Raw genomic sequence first — 13,088 nt, 5'->3', positions numbered from 1 at the left:
ACTGACACAATGATAAATGAATAATAATAATAATAACTAAAATACTAAATACTTAAAAATAATAGTGATAATAAATATTGATATTATTATAGGATTATTATGGCAATAAAAATAATAATAACAGCAACAGCAAAAATATTGCCACTACTACTAATATTAACAACAACAATAATATTCAATATTATTATCATTATATACCTGTAAATAACAACAACAACAACAACAATAATAATAACATAATATAATATATAATATATAAAATATTAAAATATTAAATAATAACACAAGCTACTACTTCAAACATTTAATAATAATAATAATAATAATAATAATAATAATAATAATACAAACTACTACTTAACATGTTAAATAATAATAACAGCAATACAAACTACTACCTAAAATTTTAAGTAATAATGATAATAATAATAATAATAATACAAACTATTATTTAAATATTAAATAAAATCATAATAATAATAATAATACAAAATCCACCTTACAAAATAATATTAATAATTATTAATATTATTATAATAACAAGAGTAGTAACAACAACAACAACAACGACTCCGACTACAAAAAACATCAATCAATATTATTTGCTTGTACATAATAATAATAATAATAATAATAATAATAATAATAATAATAATAATAAAACAAGTTACTAATTAAAACCATATTAATGATAATGATTATTATAATAATGACAACAACAACAACAATTTTAATCTTTAAAACAAAAATTGTCATTAGAACAACAATAATATATTATCATCATTACTTGCTTGTAAATAATAATAATAATAATAGTAATACATAATCAATATTGTCATCATTATATGCTTGTAAATAATACTACTACTACTAATAATAATAATAATAATAATAATGATGATGTTTTTTTTTGTAATAACAATATGTTGCCCCTTCAGCGGATCAAAGGTCAGATGTCATGGGATGGCATTTTTGGAATGTGCTTTTGTGTGTGTGCGCATGTGTCTCAATAGACACCTGAAAGGAGTCGGATTGCATCTTTGTTAGTAAATCTGATTTCTTTGTTGCAGCCGGAGCCGCACAAATAATCAGAGCGAGTGATTTCTAGCATCATTTGATGGACAGATCGGGACAGACGAGAGGCGAGCAGGCCAGAGAGACGGACGAGTCTACCTTCAGCAGGTGGATATTGAACTGACAGGCCTAGAGGAGGGAGAAAACTGGTATGTTAGTCTGCGGAAAGCACACAGACGAGGATGAAGACACGGCTTTCTCTTCAGACTGCTGGACATGCGGAAGAGCAGGGAAATATTTTTGACAAAAACAAGGAGAGAGGACATCAGACAAACCAATGCTCAAATGAACCCTGATCACATTTCATGGACTCTCAACTTTAATGGCAAAAGAAATAAAAACATAGTTTATATAATCTTTCTATTAAAAATCGGGGGAAGAAACAGTATTACACAGCACGAATTACAAATATTACTTCTTTCTAACAGGGAAAACCAGCAACCAAATCAAAAATGTATGATTATATGGTGATTATCGTGGCTTTGCAGTCAAAAAATGTCATTATAATGGAAGTCAATAGGGAAAAAACTGCCACCAACATAACGAAAGGGTAGAATTTGACACAATTTGAACAGTACACAAGGGTTAAATGACAATGGCATTTAGTAAAAGATAGTTTACATTCTTCTGCAAGATGTTATGTTTACACTATACTATAGACCAGCGGTTCTCAACTGGTTTGCCCATTGGACCCACATTTTTACATGGTCATCAAGCCACGACCCAAATTTGGAACTAGAATATAATTTTAGGAATTATAATATATTTGTATTTATTTGTTAACAAACACAAGTAGTGACAGTTAAATCACAAGAAAATCACAATGGCTTACAAATAAACAACATTTTATTGCTGTCATTTAACAAAATGTATCAAATTATTGAAATATTACAAAGTAAAAAAGACAAATACTGTAAACATTTGTTAGGATAAAGAAAAGGTTCAGTTTAAATGATCTACACTGAACTGTTAATAAAACTGATCTCGTTGAACCGAACCAGCAAATTACAGTAAAACTATTAAAATAATCATAACCATTTTTATATTAATCACCAGTTATTTGCTCTACTGCTATTGTGTGGGCTTTCTTGGCCTTTGCTAAACGGTGAGCTACACAGTACGATGCATGGAGTGCCTGTTCTTATTTTGAACATGAAGATGTTAGACACTTTTGTGATGCCCTCAGCTATTGGAGTCGTCTTTGAAAACCAGGGTGTTTGGTTTCTAAAATGTCGCTTTAATTATTTTTTGCCGTCAATATATGTAAATCCATACTTTACATACTTAGGGTGGCGATGCAGTGGCGCAGTAGGTACTGCCGTCGCCTCACATCAAGAAGGTCGCTGGTTCGAACCTCGGCCCAGTTGGCGTTTCTATGTGGAGTTTGCATGTTCTCCCAGCCTTCGTGTGGGTTTCCTCCGCGTGCTCTGGTTTCCCCCACAGTCCAAAGACATGCGGTACAGGTGAACTGGGTAGGCTAAATTGTCTGTAGTGTGTGAATGTGTGTGTGGATGTTTCCCAGAGATGGGTTCCGGCTGGAAGGGCATCCGCTGCGTAAAAACTTGCTTGATAAGTTGGCGTTTCATTTTGCTGTGGCAACCCCGGGTTAATAAAGTGACTAAGCCGACAAGAAAATGAATGAATGAATATATATATATATATATATATATATATATATATATATATATATATATATATATATATATATATATATATATATATATATATATATATATATATAATTGGGGTGTGGGGGATTTATTGTGAGCTTGACAGAAAACTGCACATTCATCTGAGAGAATCATGATTCTGAAGACTGTCACAGCACCCTGATGACTGTTAGCCCTGACAGCCCAGATAAAGACCAAAAACACCCAAAAAACAAAACAAAAGTTTCCATAGACACACACACAAGCTAACAGCTTCGGTCTGATGAAGCCAAACTGTGGTTGAATTGTCAGTAAACGCTTGACAATGGGATCTGAGCAGCAGTCATGTCCCTGCCATCCCTCAGCATCCCACCAGCCCCGGGATTTCACCATGGAAACGGTTTCTATGGTGACCTGACACCAGCATTGGTCTTCGGAGAGTCACGATCTAGTCTGAAGCACATTCACGCATCCACAGGCTGATTGTGTGATTCAGGACTGCTAAACGCTTCTCTGACGTGACCGTGAGTGTGTGAAGCAGAGCCACAGACACTCACCTCAAACTTCTGCCGCAGCTCCAAGTTAATGTCATTCTCCTCGGGGATGGGTACGTTGTAGTACTCACCCTCCTCCTGGTTCAGCATCTTATACCTGTCAGACAGATACAACTGATGTAATTACCCAGTATTACCATAGTGCAGTTCAAAAACATGTACAGTATATGGTACAATATTCCATTATGTTACTGTGGCAAAATTGTGTATACATATATATATATATAAAAAAACATGCTGTCTGAATATATTAGCTTCCTAGCCATCGACAACTTGTCAAAAAAGATGCAAGGCATCCTCGCCATTGACATATCTTTACAGCAATCTGTGTTTTTCGTTTCGTGTTTTTAAGCCCTACTGTAGCTCCAGAATAGTTACAGAACTCCTGTAACTCAGTTGAGTGAAACTTAAAATTATAAGAGAAGGTGTAGACAAGATTCTATGTAAAAAGAGTCGTCACTGGCGACTATGAAATGATCAGCCCCCATTGACCTGTGTGTCTGTGTGTAGTATATACTATATGCCTTAAAAATGCACTACTTTAAAAAAAAAAACTTTTTTGTAAAAAATGTTTCGTTTTTATGCAATCTACTGCATTCAAAAGGTAATAAAACATTAACACATAAAGATATGATAAAATGTTTTGTTGTTGTTGTTGTTATTTAAACAAAGAGGCGTTGTTCTTTATTTTGATACAGTGCATCTGGAAAATATTCATAGTGCTTCACTTTTTCCACAATTTTTTTTATGTTACAGCCTTATTTCAAAAATGGATTAAATTAATTTATTTCCTCAAAATTCTACACACAATACCCCATAATGACAATGTGAAAAAAGTTTTTTTTTTAATTGTTGCAAATTTATTCATAATAAAAAATCTGAAAAAATCACATGTTCATCAGTATTCACAGCCTTTGCTCAATACTTTGTTGATGCGCCTTTGGCAGCAATTAAAGCCTCAATTCTTTTTGGATATGATGCCACAAGCTTGGCACACCTGTCTGAGGGAATTTTTGCCCATTCCTCTTTGCAGTACCTCTCAAGTTCTATCAGATTGTATGGGAAGCGACTGTGTACAGCCATTTTCAGATGTTTCCAGAGATGTTCAATAGGATTTAGGTCTGGGCTCTGGCTGGGCCACTCAAGAACATTCACAGAATTGCTGTGAACCCACTCCATTGATATTTTAGCAGTGTGCTTTGGTTTATTGTCCTGCTGGAAGATGAACCGTCGCCCCAAGAGCACTCTGAAGCAAGTTTTCATTCAGGATGTCTCTGTACATTGCTGCATTCATTTTCCCCTCAATCCTGGCTAGTCTTACAGTTCCTGCTGCTGAAAAACATCCCCACAGCATGATGCTGCCACCACCATGCTTCACTGTAGCGATGGTATTAGCCTGGTGATGAGCGGTGCCTGGTTTTCTCCAAATGTAATGCCTGGCATTCACTCCAATAGTTCAATTTTAGTCTCATCAGACCAGAAAACTTTATTTCTTATGCCCCCCCCCCACCCCCCGCCCCCCGATCACTCAGCTTAGATGGCCAGCCAGCTCTATGAAGTGTCCTGGTGGTTCCAAACAACTTCCACTTATGGAAGATGGAGGCCACAGTGCTCATTGGAACTTGCGGAGCAGCAGAAGTTTTTCTGTTACCTTTCCCAGCCTTGTGGCTCAAGACAATTCCTTGTTCTTCATGCTTGGTTTGTGCTTTCATCATGTCCAATCAACTGAATATACCACAGGTGAACTCCAATTAAGCTGCGGAAACATCTTAAGAATGATCAGAGGAAACAGAATTTACCTGAGCTCTGAATACTGGCTGTGAATACTGATGTACATGTGATTTTTCAGATTTTTTTTATTATTAATAAATTTCCAACAATTTCAAAAAATCTTTTTCACATTGTGATTATGGGGTATTGTGTGTAGAATTTTGAGGAATTAACTAGTTTAATCCATTTTGGAATAAGGCAGTAACATAAAAAAAAACGTGGAAAAGTGAAGCGCTATAAATACTTTCCGGATGCACTGCAGTTGACTAGACAAGAAAGCTGCAGTGAAATTTGTTTCATTAAACTAATCAACTAAGTTCAATGTGAAACTAAACAGCCCTAACATCCCATAAAGCAAAGTTATGCCCAAACTATGTCTTTTAGACGTCTTTAAGGATGTCAAAATTATGTAAAGTGCAGTAAAGTAAAATAAAGTAAAGCTTAGACACAACTTTGTTTAGTTTCATATTGTGTAAAGTTTTAAGGCAATGGCTTTCCACGCATTTTTACTAGTAAAATTTTGCTTTCAAAATAAATGTATTTGATATTTTTCATCGATGATTACGATTAAATTGATATTTTAATTAAGCAACTTTCAATGAAAACATTTGTATTGAAATATTAGTGCTGAAAAGACGTGGACCTTGTTACTTGTGCATTACTTTGTTGATACAAAAATGTATTTGAGTAAAGCATTTAAAAAATAAATCAAGCAGCGCAATTTACTAAGGTTTTTACTGATATTTGACACCATAAAAAAACCCTGGACAACATAAGCCAAAGTAATATGCATTAAAATGCTTGACTGTAGACTGAAGGACTGCCAGAACACAGTCATCTGTTGTTTTATGGCTTTAGTAACAGACACTGAACTTCCTGTTGCCATAAACATGACATCATTAAGCTGAGGCAATGGCTCTGGTCTTTGTGTGTGTGTGTGTGTGTGTGTGTGTGTGTGTGTGTGTGTGTGTGTGTGTGTGTGTGTGTGTGTGTGTGTGTGTGTGTGTCTGTGTGTCTGTGTGTGTGTCTGTGTGTGTTTTCCTATTGTTGTGGGGACCAAATGTCCTTTCAAGTATAGCAATACCAGTTAATTTTGACCTAGTAGGGGCATTTTGGTCATCAGGAGGAAATCAGCTCACAAATCACGAAAAGTGGAGTACTTTGAAAATGTAAAATGCAGATTAGTTCCTGCGAGGGTTGAGTTTAGGGCTAGGATTGGGGGAAGAGGATAGAATATACAGTACGGTTACGTCTGTGATAAGAGCTCATAAAGATAGCTGTACAAGTGTGTGTGTACAGTAAATGTGTATGTGTCTCTCTATCTCTGGAGATCTGCAATGGAGAATTTTATATAGAGCTTTGTCAGTTGATGCTTTTATTTCTGTGATTAATTCAAGCATTTATGATAAAAGTGTGTGTTTTGTGGCCTTAGAGAATCTGTTTCAGTATTGTGTGAGACTTTTTACCTTGTTGAGTCAATTGTTTCTTAAAGTCTGGTGAAAAGTTTACCCATGATGTATTTACTTTAGAAGCAGGAAAGAGTTAAAGGCCAGAGATAAAATGGCAAGTGATTCACTTTTGGAATGGTCTAGCAAAACAGTACTATGAACATGAGCAGGAATAATGAATGAAGAACAGATCTGGTGTTTATTTAAACCGTATGCAATGTCTTGATTTTGATTTTAAGAATTATGTTGACATATACAGTAAGTTGATATATAATATATAATAATACTATATAATATATAAGTTAATGAATGATTTATATTATGGTAATGTAGATTTATATTATTTTCTGTGTTGTGATGAAGGGGATTTATCCTTTTATACACTGTATGGTGTAAAGTTTACAAAATGTTTGGAATTATTCATTCATTCATTTTCCTTCGGCTTAGTCCCTTTATTTATTAGAGGTTGCCACAGTGGAATGAACCGCCAATGGGGAGAACATGCAAACTTCACACAGAAATGCCAACTGACCCAGCTGGGACTCAAACCAGTGACCTTGCTGTTAGGCAACAGTGCTAACCACTGAACACACCATGTCGCCTGATTGGAATTAATTGTTTCTTAAAAATAAAAAAATATATATAAATATGTAACAAATATGTAAAAAAATAAAATAAAATATATATATATATATATATATATATATATATATATATATATATATATATATATATATATATATATATATATATATATATATATATATATATATATAAATAAAACATCTTTCTTTCTGTCATCTATGTTGTTCCATGTGCTCCGTTGTTTCCCGCTGTTTTGTAATGTTCATTAGTTCCACCTGTGTCTCACCCCTGTTTGTCATTAGTTCCATTTAGTCATGTGTATTTATACTCAAGTGTGTTGTTCAGTCCTTGGTCCTGATATTCTACGTTGTGTTCTGTCTACACCCCATGTCACTCCTGTGTTTCCTATGTCTTCCAAGTTAGTGTGTGTAAATAAATCTATGTGGTTGATAACTCCAGCGATTCTTTGCCTTTCTGAGAGAGCCCAGGCGTGACATCTGTGTATGTCTGTGTGCCTATCTGCTACAGTTTCTACCTTTCAAACACTCATTTATTGTGTGCTTTGTGAGTTTTCCGTTTCAGAGTCTATTTTGTCTTCTTTTTTCATGAGAAATAAGTTCAGTGCAATAAAATATAGTTTCAAAACACAGTGAAAACATAATAGATTCACATTGCTATTGGCCACAGTATAGTATATATTATAATATTATGTAATTACATATTATATTATCATGATAATTGGTTCGGCAAAAAAAAAAAAAAAAACAGTTTTCATAGACCTTTTTCATGGCTGCTGCATGGAGGGTGCCATAGTGACCAGCGTCTTCCGGTAGAATGCTAAAAACTTTCGTTTACAGCCGTGTACAACTGGTAATTTGCGCTCCAAACATGGGTTTCAATGACTTTTTTAATGGATAACAGAGTGTTTTTGTGACACACAACTTAGAAATGTGTCTGTAAAAGCCGTTATAATCTGTCACATGTGGTTCAAGCGCGTCAAAAATACGAGAAAAACGTTCTCCTAGTTCACGTGTCTGCTGTCAGAAATACAGTGTGTGTGTGCGTTCCCGGCCTGTCAGCTGTTAGCTCAGCGGCTCTTTAACACACACACACAGAGAGAGAGAGAGAGAGAGAGAGAGAGAGAGAGCAAACCAGAGTACTGGCATGAAACTTTACAGGTATGAAAGTCGTGCAATTTACAAAAATGACCAATAAAAGTCTGTTATTGATCCTCTGCTGGCTGATTTGCTGTTCATTCTAATCGCGAGCCGTTTGTGTTTTATTTCATGTGTTGTTTTTACCACGGTTTGTGTTTTTCTTTCATTTCGAAATGACACTAGCCTATATTTGCACTTTGTCACAGTTATTAAATCAGTGTGTCAGTGGCACAGTACAGGCTACGTGTTTGTGTCAAACATTTTGGTGAATTACATTTGTTTGGGCTGGTTATATATTTGAAATAAAGAGAAAATGTTGACTTTAGCGATGACGAGGCTTCATTTAAACTGCAGAAGATGCCGTCTGACAACGAGGGGAAAATGCCTCACAGCAGCTGTTTTCCATCCTATTAGATCGCATTTCTTTAAATGATCAGTCCAGGAGATGGTGCTGATGGACAACAGTATTAGTTCAAAGAGGATAAAAGCAGGTAAAATAGATTAAAACTAGCGTTTCAAAGCTGTCCAAATGTGACCGTTTACACGCATCAGCTGCCGACCGGAAGTTCTTTGCATTCTCCTTGCGCATACACGCAAAGCATAATGGGTAATTTTGCGTTCCAAGAAAAAGGTCTATAGTGAAAGGGATGTTGGAAATACAGTCATTTGTGTATGTAGTGTCAGTGTGTGTGTTTGACTCACCACCCAGACACAGGAGCTTTGATCAGCTCAGACACACCGAAGGACATGGAGCCCATGAAGTCATTTCGGGTGGTTCTGTCCCAATCCCACACCTCCACTGACAGACGCCGCTCCTTATCTGACGCCTTTAACTTACTGCACACATATTCACATGACAAAATCAATTCACAGTGCATTCAAAGTGTGTTTGCATGCATGTGCATGTGTGTGTACATGCTTTTGTGGTTTGCGAAGAAACAAACTTTTATAATGACATTGGTATTACCTAGTTGTAGTTTAGTAAGGTGGTTTACAAGGACATGCCTTGGGTTCTTGTAATTCACAACACTTAAAATCATACTAACAGTGTCTTTTGACAATGGTTTTGCCACAGGTTTCTACAATTTCCTGTAGAATCTACAGAAACTGTCGGGCAGCAGTTCGCCAGTAACGTACTGTAAATCAATCACAGCAAAAATACTGTATTTACATATACAGCACGTTTGATTTGTATGTATTAACAGTATTGTATAACTTTACTCTAAAGTATACAGTCATTTTTACAATGCAGCTTTAATCTTATAACCTGCGCCTCATTTTTGAGCATTTTCCAGAAAACGACTTACCCAAATATAAATGTCTGTAGCTCTTAAACTCTGTGGTCTGTGTTCACAAGTCTGGTTTTGTTTGAAACTAGACATTGGCTAGTTTAAAATCCAAGGCTCTACACTCTAAAAAATATTGTTTAGACAAAACAAAACAAAATTAACGCAACAGTTTGCATTAATATATTCAAGTTACGACAACATCTGACAAAATGAGGTTCAGACAACAAACTTTATTATGTTAGCCAAATCTTTTCCTCTTCAATCAGAGGCATTTATACTTAGCATAAACTGCATTTTTTAAGTTGAGAATTTAAAAAAAATAAGTTGTTTCAAATAGTTTTTTTAATTAAAATCGAAAACAAATCAAGTGTTTTGTGCGTAATTGCATGTTTTTAAGTTTAGAACCTCAAATAAATTAAGTAGCTGTAATTGTTTAATTTTTTTTTAGCAAATTTACTGTTCATGCTTGTATGAAATACATTTAACAACAGCATTTTTGTTTTTCAGTATTTTTTTTTATAAAACAGGTTTTTATTGTTTTACAAAACAAAAACATGTAGTGTTCCATATTATCAGTATAAAAAAACAGCAAAAAACATCAGTGTGTGGAAAAATACAAAACAACTCCATTAGTGTGGAAAAATGGAGTTATCAACCCAATTTCTTTGGGTTGCTACAAGTTAAATATTGTTTAAAAGTAATTGACATTTTTGTTTACTTTTAAATTAGCCGAATTTTTAAATTGATGTAATTTTCAATATTTTCCTGTTATGAAAACTTAATAAAATTATTCTGGCAATTTAAAAGTTTTAATCTAATCAGCATTTTAGAATTTTTAAGTTACAATAATGTATTAAACTATGTAGTGGTAACAGACCTCTTGAGTTATTTTTTAGAGTGTAAATAACTTAAAGTAGTAAAGAAACGGAGTAAAATATAGGTGAAAGTGAATTGTGATTTTTGTCAATGAAATTCATTAGAAGAAAAATAATAATGACTATCATAATAATGGCATGGAGTCACCTGAAAGATAAAGCTTAATGTCTGACTATGTTTTGATTAAAATTTCATGACGATACTCCCCAAAATGTAGCTTCTGTAAGTTTTTATTTTAAAAAAAGTATAGGCGTCCTTTCTAAAAAGCCATCTGGAAACTCCAAATGGACACCTGGTAACCAAATGAGTCAAAATTACATAATGCATATATCTATTCAAAACTGTTCTGCCTACAAAAGCATACAGTACAGTAACACTGCATAACTACCCTACAGTAAAATACAGTGCAAAATACAGTTAAATACTGTGCAATTTGCAAAACTCATTAACAGTGTTGTGATGATTGGTTTTAGGGGAACGGGTAATGTCACATAATAAGTGTTTTTTTTTTTTTTTTTTTTTTTACAGTATAAAATACATTAAACTTATGGAGGGTCCTCATAAATCAAACAAGTATGTGTGTATGTGTGTTTAGCTCAGACTCACAAGATGAAGGACTCGTTCCAGGTGGGGTTGAGCGAGGAGCGGATGGTGCGGGTCTTCTGTTTGGTCTCGTTCTTGGGGTCTGGGATGAGTTTGAGCTTCACATACGGATCTGAAAGGCCATTGGGGTCCATGGGAATCAGATTTCTAGCCTCACCCACTGATGAATGAGAAGAAGAAAAAGAATCAAAACATAAACGAAAGCACTCTGTAAAGCAAGCGAGAGAAAACATCTTGATTTAATTCAAAGAGATTAAGAATCATTAATGCAGTTCATGCAATAGTACTGAAAATATGCACCTGACTATTCATTAAATGAAATAAACATTCTTCAGATGTGTACAAACAAATTCCCATTTTAATTTACCAAAATTTTGCTGCGGTAAAATAATTGCGATTTTAGTGCTAACTTTGGAAAATACAACAAATCTAGAGAAGGAAATCTAACAAATGAATCCCATTCACAACCTCAGACTGTGTACGCATTACCCTTAGAGAGAATTACAGGCAAATGTCACATTTCTTAAAGCATTGTTTAGCATGATGTTCTAACCATGTGGCCTTATGCTGTCTTAATACCATGTTATAAACATCACTGTAGTATACGCCATATTGTAAACACTCCTCTATAGAGTTCATATTTCAAGTAATCGTTTGTTGTGTTCTTTACCAATATCTCTGCTTAAAAAATCCCTGTGTAGGCTATAATACCTGGCCTTGCTTTGTCCAAAACCTTCCGACATGTACTAGAATTAATGACCACAAGAGGGAGACGTGTCTCTATCACAGGAACACGTTAATAAGCATAGCAGACTTTCTTCACTTCTGAATGTGGGGAAACATTGCTCGAATCTTCTTAGAAGCAATAACGGACAGAAAACTCGTCGCAGAAGTCTGGCAGTGATAGTAATAGTGCCATTAACTTGACTCTCCGCGTCGCCTACACTCGGTCACTGACAAAGAGCCGTCAACAAGAATCAAGGTTTCTTCTGTGGCTGTTGCTTAGATACGACATCTATCCGCGTGTTTTTCCCGCTCTTCTGACGCTCTTCAGGAGAATTCAGATCTTTCCACATCAATTTCCCTTCTCTAAACACAGAAATTATAATAGTCCTTTGGAAAATACATTTATACCAAAAAGTTATTAAGAGAAAATACTGTAATAATAACACTGATTATGAAAACAGCATGGCTAACTTTTAAAATTAATTAAATTGTTATTGTCCTTACAGCATATGGTACAGTCAGTGTAAAGATTTAACATACAGTATATCACAAGTGTCCAATCCCACTGTTTGCTGTGATTCTTCAAATCATGTGGCATGTTGAGGAGAGTTTAGTTTACTAAACACTTCAGTTTTCTGACAGACAAAACAACTACAACATGCATTTAAAGAAATGATGGTTGATGTTTGTTCAAACTAATTTATAATGAGCTGAAACAATTCTTGAGATTGTTTGGGTATGTAGTTAACGTTCAATCCATTTAAATTTGTTAAACTGATTAGTTACTTAAGTCTTTCATGTTGTCCCAACACATCTGACAAAGCCATAGCAACCACCAAAAAGGTAAGTGACTTATTTTCCATAATTTTTTATTTAAACTAGAGTTATAGCCAAAATTTAAACTCAATATTAAAGTAAAAGGATGCAAAATGCTTTCATATGATAATGGACATTTGGTTGTGTTACCAATTGATGTTCAAACTCAAACCAAATTCAACATGGCATGTCTAAAACACAATTGTTGGCATTTTAGTCATATTATTGTTTTTAAAAATACATGAGTAATTCACTGAAATATCACTATAACAGGGCTGACAAGTAATTTACTACTACCTAAACATGTTGCATATAATAATGAGAGAGGAATAATGGCATGGCTCAATGCTAGAGGAATTGATGGTTTCCCGCCAGAGGAAGTGACATTACTTGGAGCAAGTCACACGCTTTTTCTATTAGTGTTTAATGGATTGATCTTAGTTTTTATAATCAATGTAAAAGTTGACCAGAATGTAGGGACAGACACAAAAAGTATTTTTTTTTAAATACTAAAGTTACAAATAATACAAAAAATTGACGT

The 13,088-nt window shown here is 34.5% G+C and overlaps 1 protein-coding gene across 7 annotated transcripts in view; it reads right to left on the bottom strand.

The window, feature by feature from the left end:
- prkcab (protein kinase C, alpha, b) overlaps positions 1–13,088 on the bottom strand; it is a 317,535-nt gene that overhangs the window by 63,903 nt on the left and 240,544 nt on the right. For 3 of the 7 annotated variants that reach the window (XR_012401258.1, XR_012401257.1, XM_009299810.4), the window contains exons 6-8: positions 11,009–11,165; positions 8,940–9,074; positions 3,281–3,374 (exon numbers count right to left, since the gene is read on the bottom strand). Coding sequence is in view for 4 of the 7 variants with exons in the window: in XM_009299810.4 (XP_009298085.1) it covers positions 3,281–3,374; positions 8,940–9,074; positions 11,009–11,165 (386 nt within the window). In the remaining 3 variants the exon portion in view is untranslated. Of the gene's footprint in view, positions 1–1,173; positions 1,204–3,280; positions 3,375–8,939; positions 9,075–11,008; positions 11,166–11,716; positions 12,048–13,088 lie in introns of those variants that run through there. The other 4 variants (XR_012401256.1, XM_009299809.5, XM_073945074.1 and 1 more) reach the window with 3 other exon arrangements.

The sequence above is a fragment of the Danio rerio genome, chromosome 3 (genome assembly GCF_049306965.1).
Source record: "Danio rerio strain Tuebingen ecotype United States chromosome 3, GRCz12tu, whole genome shotgun sequence".
Taxonomy (NCBI): Eukaryota; Metazoa; Chordata; class Actinopteri; order Cypriniformes; family Danionidae; genus Danio; species Danio rerio.
This window is presented reverse-complemented; position numbering and strand designations above follow the sequence as displayed.